At 34.6% G+C, this 9,904-nt stretch overlaps 1 protein-coding gene across 1 annotated transcript; it reads right to left on the minus strand.

Moving 5' to 3' along the window:
* Window positions 1-259: 259 nt before the first annotated feature.
* LOC110449929 (protein FAM92A-like) lies at window positions 260-9,733 on the minus strand. The gene is made up of 7 exons (XM_021497105.1): window positions 9,612-9,733; window positions 6,751-6,866; window positions 6,197-6,321; window positions 5,380-5,661; window positions 4,951-5,064; window positions 4,131-4,334; window positions 260-3,618 (listed from the first exon to the last, which is right to left on the minus strand). The coding sequence occupies exons 1-7, from the start codon at window positions 9,641-9,643 to the stop codon at window positions 3,451-3,453; spliced, it is 1,041 nt and encodes a 346-aa protein (XP_021352780.1). The 5' UTR covers window positions 9,644-9,733; the 3' UTR covers window positions 260-3,450.
* Between the last annotated feature and the right edge of the window lie 171 nt (window positions 9,734-9,904).

Consider the following 9,904-nt stretch of genomic DNA (forward strand, 5'->3'; position numbering starts at 1 on the left):
ACACAAGGAATGGGAGTAATGTACTGTCGGTTTCTGTGTTATTACAGGTCCTGTACACAAGGAGTGGGAGTAATGTACTATCGGTTTGGTGTTATTACTGGTCCTGTACACAAGGAGTGGGAGTAATGTACTATCAGTTTCAGTGTTATAATTGGTCAAGTTATATAACCTCTAAAAAAATGCCTCCCAGTCCGTTCTTCCATACAATTGATTTTAGAATAGCCTTTTTTAGTTTTGAAAGAAAACAAACGATATTAGATTTGAAGAGTCAATAATGTATTTATGTATTAGTTATAATATCAAACCATGCGTACATGTAACATAGTAATAACGATTATCTACAATTAACAGTGAATCATTCATTCATATAAATACTGAAATCATACAGAAGTGAACTAGCTAGCATGCATCCAAGTACACATAATACATTATCTAGATCAAACAGTCATTGATAGTGTCATAATCAATCAGTGCATCTTATCATATTTAATGTCGATGTATGAAGTCGATAAATAATAAACACTAATATAAGTGTGTATAGTAAAAACACAGGTACTAGAACAAGCTTACAGACAATTCTCCTGTATATTAACAAAGAGTCTCCTATGTAAGTATTGGGGATATAGACATGCTACCCTCGAATGTAGAATACGGGGTCAGATCCCAGGCTTCTTGGTCCTGACAGCAAATTCTACACCAGAGAGTAGAATGTCTGTATCCCCCATACTTAGTTATTGACACTCTTCCTGACATCTCTTACCTAAACATTGTTAATACATCTGATTGTGACTTATAATAACAAAGATATCTGAGTGTAGTACATTGTATTCATGTTTTTTACCACACTTTACGGTTGTACATGTGTTCCTATTTTTGTAGGAAAGATATAAGACCGTCTTTACCTACATTTTACCTAGGAAAGACAGTTCAAACGTGCCTCTGAAGACATTACCACTTCAGCATAGACGTACATCACCACTTTATGTAGTGTAACCATGTCACAATAGAATCATGTTATTGTAGTTTTACTTATTTTTTTTAACCAGTGATGATGTCACTTGGTGCATTGGTTTCACAATTTAAAACAATTTTTGTTTTGTTTACAGTAAGATATTGTAGGAGAAAATATCTATTATTCCAGTGTGATGCAGACCGAGAAATGTCTACCTTGGGATATGATTTTTGGCATTCAGCACTCAACAAAGCCTCCAAAATCTTACTTCAGGTTAAGATTCCTTACTACATCACACGGGATTGATGGATTCAATTAACTGTATATACTTAGAAATAATGTAAGGCAAACATCAAATTTCTTGAGATTTTTTGTTTTTTCTTACATTTAGTGTGTTTTATGATACTGTTTGGCTAAAAAACAGTAAATTCATAGAAATTGTAATGTAAATAAAATATGCTACGACTCATAACTGGTCTTCAGTGTTTTAAAGTGGATGACAATTGTGCTAGTAAAATATCAATAACCCATCACTTTACAGTTTACAAGAGTACTTCTGCAAAATCTGTGCCGCTGTGCTTTTGGAAAACAATGAACATTCAAATACAAGCAGTATAATTTAATGAACACTTTTCGCTGTGTTTATGCTGTAAACTTAGTTCTACAGTTATGATGAGTGTTGTTTTTAATACACAAACTTTAAAGAATGGTTCCTCCCCAATCTGATTAAAATCATATCCTACATTTTCTACGTATCACGTGATGTGTAGAGAACGAAGGATATGATTTTAATCAGATTGGGGAAGAACCATATATCAAAATAAATCAAACTGGACAGACAGATGCAAACCATGCTTCATAATGGAAACATTGAATCCATTAGCGTCTAGCCAATTCAATGAGTTTGTACAAATCCGTGGGAATCTGGTTACTTCATGTTGTACCAGCAACATTGACCTTGAAATCCATTTGTTGCATATTGGTGTTCTGGAAGGTATCAAAGCTGTATAACATTAGAGATGTACAACATGACAATCTAGTACATTCTACCTAATTACATATCCATCACCTTTTTCACACACCAAATCATATCACAATGCTATTCTTTACACTTCAAAGTGCTACTAAATTTCTTGACTAAATGTAGATGTGCACATACATACTGTATAACATGTAATGTTTGTCGTATATAAACATTCGTGGAGGCTAAGGAAAACCACGAAAATAAATAGAAGAAATTTACTTGATATACTTTACTACTTTTTGTTTATATGGGGAATCCACGAACGATTGTACCACGAAACGATCAAAATGGCTTCAAGCCACGAAAGCAAAATACCCACAAATATTTCATGTTATACAGTACATGTATAAATTGTCAACAAGATTAGACAGTAACAAACCTGTAAACTATAAATTGATGTACCCTCGGATTAAATTACATAGAAAGGGTACATGTTTTATACTTATTCAAGGGCACATACTGGCATACATTTAACATTTAAATATATGTTAAGCTAAACCAAATTTACAAGAAAGCTTATTCGTTACACAGAAATTATCCAGCAATACTTTTTTGCCCACAGAGGTTTATCAAATATTTTTTTCTGTAAAGTTGAAGCATGGAAATGTGTATAAGTTGGCCTAAAAAGTGTCCAGGAAGAATGGAAATATTTTGCTTCTTAAACACCTCGACAAAATTCTTCACTCATTGCTAAGTGTGAACATTGTGTAGATACAAACATGTTATAAACACTCGAGTAATTCTATAAATGTTAAACAAAGAGATAGTTCACCAAGTACTGTAAAATCTCTTTATAGCTGCAGGTAAGCCAGATCAGACAGATTAGTAATATTAAACTAAAATTAGATACACTGTAACAGTGCAACTGCACAGCCTGACAATCTCTAACAAAGGTCGATGGTATAAGGGAATACAAACAATCCTACTGGGGTTAATTACATTGATATCAAGGATAACAAGTTCCCTTGGTTATGTACATTAATACCTAATACAGTACATGTTTGCTGATAACAGGCTAAAGAGATCATATGGCACAACACTTTAAATACTAGACCGAGAATGCTGTATCTGATAGGAAAGTCTGAGGTAAAGTACATGACTACACAGAGAAGTGGCGGAGGACGTACAGCTCCGTATGTAGGGAACACTACCATTAAACGTTCTAGCCAGCCTTTATTGTATATAAGCTTAAATGCGAAAGACTAATCATAGGAAATCTCTTACAAATTAGCACAAATCTTGGAAGTCTAATCACAATATGGCAGAAAAAGACCAAAATACTGGGACTATTTACTGGCCTTCATCATTTCATGGGCTTCTCCTTACAGTTTGGTGATATCCCTAGTTCTCAACAGTGTAAATATACTGGAGGCCTCGATCTTGCAGCGACCCAGGTTTGACCTCCTCTTGGCATGGACGGATATAGCATATCACAGATATGCAGACTAAAAGTCACAATAATGTCCAAAATGTCCTACCGCGGCAACACTCGTCGCGGCTGTGCTTGTTGCTTTTGTTGTGATCTTGCTGTTGATAATTCTGATTCTGTTACGTCATCTTCATCGTCAGTTTCGTATTCGTCATCATCATCATCATCATCATCGTCGTCGTCGTCGTCGTCATCATCGTCGAGATCCATTACCTAATCAACAGGATAAGTTGAGTATTACACTGATGACACTATATTCACAGCACATTTTGAAAACATTTACCTTAACCTATAAATGATCATGAATGACATTTACAGTAGAGATAAAGACCCTTAAAGATCAATTTGTATCAAAATTATCTTTTTAATGTGGAGAGAACTTATCTTAAATCCCCTAAATGTTGAAAAATGACTTGTTAAAATATATTTGTAGTTCTGTTCATAAAAAATAACATCCCCAATGACCTAATTAATTAATACCTGTGACATTGACCTTGGGGTGACAACAGTGTCATCATTTATCATCATCATGGGGAATTTCATATTTAGAATACTTGAGCCTGCATGGTAATATCGAAAATGTTTTTAGCTCAACCTATATTTTCATAGTTAATATTGAAAAGGTTTATACTAGCCCATCATGAAATCTAGTTGTCCTGGTTATCAGGATAGTGGGATTGTACAGCACTAAACAGTATATCCTTGTTAGCAGGAGTGGTACGTACCGGTATTCGTGTTCGAGACTGTGTTCCTGCGGGGGGTTTGGTGGGCGTGGATTGAGAACTTGTAGGGGCTGACTGCTGTCGGTTCATCTTGGAGGGTGTTGACTGTTTGGAGTTTGTGTTGGAGTTGAGAGAGGAATAGGAGGAGGATCTGACCATATTCATCCTGGCTGCAGAGTTAGGTGGGGTGAGCTTGGAGCGAAATTCCTGTTAAATTTCAGAGAAACATTCATTACTCTTTTCTCCACTGTTGCATTAAATTCTTTGTACATCATTATTTTCCTGCAAATAAGTAATTTTGATAAAAGTCAATTACACAAAGGTATAATGAAATCATCCCTATTCAAGAGGCCCTGATGGGCCTGTATAATGTATCACTCACCTTGTCTAAAATATGATTTAATGCTGTAATGATTTTAATACCTGGGTATTTCTAAGACAAAATGAAATTTTGAAAAATATCAATTTTTTATAATTTTTTTATAGAAGAGGCCTTCATTTATACCATACTGAATCACATTTGCCAATGAATACTTCAAATACTGGATGTTTTAAAATTTTGACCTATATCTAACGAGTATCCAATATTTACCTCCATTTCCCCATGTTGGGTTCTCCAAAGTGGGTTGCACCCTTGAGTTTTGATACATGCTATATATATCTGATACTTCACAAAAAATATAATTGTAACAGGAAAGAGAATAATGTGCTTCCACCGGGGATTGAACCCTCGATCTCCAGGTTCCTTGTCGGACGCTCTACCACTGAGCTAAAGGGAAATTCCCCCTAGCTCGAAGGCGACCTTAATCCTATGTACAATTACCTCTATGTCCTCCTCCACATCAACAGAGGTGAGGTTCTGGAAGCATTGTGTGTACATCTCCAGTGCCTTGGCATGGAACATCATTTCGATGTTCACAAAGTCACACAACATTTTCTAGAAAAGAATGATGTTTTTCTGGTGAACAACTACATTTAATATTGGTATAATTTTTTTTTATATATCAAACATGCCAGAAAAATATAGTGTCTTGCATGAAACCTTGATTGTATAGTAACATTGACCTTAATAGACTCGTAAGTCACATACAATTCATTCTAGCTTTTACCTTATCCCAGAAGTCTGCACGGGCAAATATTTGATGAACATCCACACACAACATGTACGGTTAAACAAATATTTCATTACTTTTCATTAGAATGCAATTCACCTGCAGACTTAATAAAATACATCAGTGCAACATAAACACACCTTCACATCTTTAAGCTTTTCTAGCTCAAACTTGTCAACCTGTTGATGAAGGTTTTTTGATGTTCGTGAAGCCTCTACACTAGCCTTCTGTAGCTCGGTCTCGGCCTGCGAGATCTGAGATTGGTTCCCCGGATTCTTCTGTCGCAGCATGTCTAGCCTCCTTTTCTGTTTTGTTTCTTTGTCCTGAGCATTAAATGCTGACTTGAGGTCGTTTTTTGCTTGTTTGCACTTAATTCCATAGTTACTTAAAGGTTGTACAACTTTGGCGTCAAGTCTTGTAACCTGGAAAATAAAACATAATACATATATATATATTGAATATGGGGCAAAGAAGTAATTCCAACAGTGTGAACAAGTTAAGGTTGTTTAGGTAAGGACAAGTTTAGGTTAAGTTTAGGTTGTTTAGCTATAATGTATAATGTAAAACATAATATGTATTGAATATATATTATAATTTACATTATTTGAAAATAATACATGCATCTATGCTTCTACACATGGCTTAGTTGTTCTGTGTTGATTTTAAGAAATATGTCCCAAAAATGGGAAAATATGTTTTTTGTTTGTTTTTTAACCCTTTCACCCCTATGCAACTTTAGTAGACTCTACCATACATTGATCTGGATGAGTCTATTATGGTCTACAGTGGTGCAAGGGTTTACCTATTTACAAAAAAATAGGCAAAACAACAATTAACCTATGAAAACTGTATTGAAATATTTATTGGTTCATCTTTTTTAATCTTTTTGTCAGGTTGTATGTGTACTTTCCGTATTTGTCCTAAAAATGCCATAGCTGATATCACTGTAACACATACTTCTGCCTGTCTATAATCCTGTATGGCTGATAAGTTTGATGCAAACTCTGTGAGACATCTCAGCGTAGATGGGTTATGAGAATTTGCCTCCGAGTAGGTTGTTACATCCTTAGCCAACTGGTCTCCTAGAAATAAATCACAGGAAAAGCAAAAATTAGGAAGATTATTTTTTGTAACTTAAAGAGCTGATGAATGGACAGTGTAAGGCATAACATATGCTAATATAGATTTCTAATCCTCCATACTTGCAATAGGTTGTTATTTTGGCTTGTTATACACACTGGTAAATAGTTCAGTTTTACTACTGCAAACTAATTAAGATTAAGATAATGTAAAGCATCAAATCCTTTTCAAAATAACACATTATTCACGAAAGATGATCAATAATACAGCATAAGGAAACTTTTATATCAACAGGATCTTCGTTATTTGTCTACAATACCTAGGTTTGCAAGTCCTGCAGTTTTAAATGCTTTCCAGTATTTGGATGTCTGCTAGTGCTGCGTTCAGTCTATAAGCTACTGTTAAATAGTTTCTGTCTACTGTATATATACCTTTATCTCTCAGTTTTGCTGTTTTCCTTGTTATAGAAGACATGGTGTCGCATAGCTGTCCAAAATGCTTCTCCACCAGGGACACTCGATCCTGTATAAATTTAGACTGAGTTTCACTGAAAAGCAAAATAAATGAAAATTGTACATTTTGTTCTATAATTTAAATCACTAAAATAAAATGAGAAACTGTTTTTATGGTTTTAAAATCATGATCATATAACTTCTGCATCATTGCACATCTATTTTAAGATCCATTTAGAAATGCACAGGATCCTTGCTGACTGCCAGCATGGTTTCATGGCTAGAGGTAGCTGCAAAATTCAACTATCAGCTTGAGCTCTCTGCCACAAGGAGGCCAGAATGTTGACCAAGGTGGTTCAAATAAGCCAGTGTTTTTATCATCTTCAATAAGATTCATCAGTTTGGAAATACGCGATATCAAAGTTTTACTTTCCACACAAACAATGTAGGTATTAAAAGTGTCGCAACGTTTCAAGACTGACTGGCCACGGTCCCTTTGTCTAGCTATGACTGAACTCAAGATCAAGGTTCAACCTTCACAGTACACAGCTACATGTAGGTTGTAAGGACTCAACATATTACCATGGAAATAATCATCAGAAGAGACACTATTGATCAATGATGTACCTCAAGGGACAGTACTATAGGGGCACAGTTCTGCTTAAAATAATGAAGAGCGCTGTTGTGCAATAGGTCATGGTAGCATGTTGTTAGGATTCTGATCAAACTGATGTTTATATATAAGGCCAACTGTACTTCCAAGTACAGCTCATTGACAGGTCTGTAACAAATTAACCACAATGTGTGTATTTATACTAAATAGTAGAATAAACTCTCTGGTTTTTTTTAGACTTGTGATCTTTACAGGCCTGTCGGTCTTTTTTTATAATTGAATACCCTGATCTTATATGAAACTATTATGCAACCTTTATTATCACCCACTGCACCTGTATATCATTCTCACTAGTATTCTTCAATGTCTCCTAATGCAACCGGAAGTGAAGTGGACAGAATTAAGAAGCACCTAGACGCTTACAACGGTGCCGCCTGCAATGAACCAACTGTTGACAAAGGGTATTGATCCTTAAGCAAAATGGATATTTAACCTTTAATTTTATTGCTCATTCTACTGACCTGGAATGGAGTGTAATAGAGTCTGGTTTGATATTATACATCCCTAAACTTAAGTGTTACACTCTCTGCACCCCAAGGAATATGTCATGATGGATTTGAAGGCTTTGTATACACCACCTTCTGGATTACATAGTTTGATCGTCTGATGCTTATCAAAATTATCACAGGGCAGTGTGATGGTAATTTTGACTGGCTTTGAAGCCTTGTTTCATTCCTCTGTAAACCTGAAGGCAGGTAGATGTATCAGACTCGTGATTTGTCAGTTTTACTTTGTGACTTTAAACATATTTCATTAACCAGAATTGAAGAACTACTACTTATATGAATAGCTTCTGCCCTTCTACAATGGTAAAATGGAATGCACTTGATAGCACTGTATGAGACTCCATCTCAATTTCATCTTTTAAAAAGAAACTTAAAAAAAACTTTGATACATCCGTCTCAGAAACTTTTACTAGCTGTGTTCCGAGGAAACTTAACATAATTTTATGTCAGCTGAGAAATTTTAAAAGTGATCTTAACTGTGATAAGTTACAAGACCATCTGATTTATGATGCTTCCTGTGTATGTGGTGTACAGAGGGAAGATCTAATACATTTTTCTTTCAATGTCCTCTGTATTCTAATATCAGGCATCATATTACCACTATTTATAATCTATTATGATATTTAAATCTGCACTGTTTAGTATATGGTATTAGTAATGACCAATTAAATAAAACTATTCTTCTACATGTTGCCTCTTATATCAAATCATCAAATCGTTTCGTTACTTATACGTCCTAGATAAATTCCAAATGAATATTCATGTATTGTTATTATTATTGTTATTCAGGCAAGTTTTATCCCTTAAATAACGAGTATTAGACATAAGCTGGTGTGGGTGTGCATGAGTGTGAGAGGAAAACGAAACACAACATTTTATATATTTAAGCATTGTACATAGCTACCGGAATTAGAAGACTGTTATATGCAAAGCCTGTTGTCTTATTCTTTTGTCAATACTGTTCTAATATCTTCTTTAATGTTAACTTATATGTTTGTATTACATATGTATTGTCAATAAAATACTTTTGAAATAAAAGAAATTGGAAAATAGGATTTGGCACAAGTTATTACAACAATAATTCAAAACAACAGATGATGATATAGACTGTCACTTACAATTCATAGTAGTATGAAGCGATTTTTAAAGTAACACATACAGATACAAACAAAAAAAACATGTTTTAAAGTCAAGTTCATGATACTATGTTTTACTATATNGGGGGGGTTGCAGACAATAGTAAAATAGTGTAACCTATGGAATTTTGAGGATGGATATGAGTGTCTGTGCTGAGATATTTAAGTGGCATGTTACTATTTTGAGGATGGTATGAGTGTTTGTGCTGCGATATTCAAGTGGTATGTATATATCTGTGCATGTAAGATGCTGTCGGAAACAATGTCCCTTAGCAAAACAGAACACAAAAATATCCTCCAGCACATTCAATGGTATAGCGGAAAGGAGTTAATTACATTGATGTCTATGACTATTATAACTATGCAAATTTAGCCGAAATCATTGAAATAATACCGCGCAAAATGTCAAAATGAACAAGTCAAGTCACGAATGCCTCATAAAATATCCAACCAAAAACGAAAACCTTTGTTGAATCCGGTAATATCTTGATTCTAACAGTCACAATGTGACGATAAAATATTTACCTTGCCCTCATTTCGGCACCTGTTCGACTCATTATCACTTAATCCTTCAATAACTGTGGTTTTGAAACATTACAATCAACTTCAAAATTCCTTCGTGTGAAATTACTATCTTCTAAACAGGAGAGCTCGTCTAAAACAACATAAAAATGAAAACGCCCTTATCCGGAACAATGGGAGCGGTTATCAATTAGTACTAGTATTAGCATAATTTAGAATAAACAAACTCAAATTCTTATTTAATAAATGCCATTACAAAAATATCTTATCTAAATGATGATAAAATGGCATTGTTG

The sequence above is a fragment of the Mizuhopecten yessoensis genome, unplaced genomic scaffold (assembly GCF_002113885.1).
Source record: "Mizuhopecten yessoensis strain PY_sf001 unplaced genomic scaffold, ASM211388v2 scaffold4839, whole genome shotgun sequence".
Lineage (NCBI taxonomy): Eukaryota > Metazoa > Mollusca > Bivalvia > Pectinida > Pectinidae > Mizuhopecten > Mizuhopecten yessoensis.

Excerpts from the sequence above, each read along its gene's own strand:
- LOC110449929 (XM_021497105.1), bottom strand. The coding sequence starts at position 9,643 with ATGAGTCGAACAGGTGCCGAAATGAGGGCAAG. Across the intron at positions 6,867-9,611 it reads GGTGCCGAAATGAGGGCAAG|TGAAACTCAGTCTAAATTTA; the intron begins GTAAATATTTTA and ends TTTGCTTTTCAG. Across the intron at positions 3,619-4,130 it reads AGTCTCGAACACGAATACCG|GTAATGGATCTCGACGATGA; the intron begins GTACGTACCACT and ends CCTGTTGATTAG.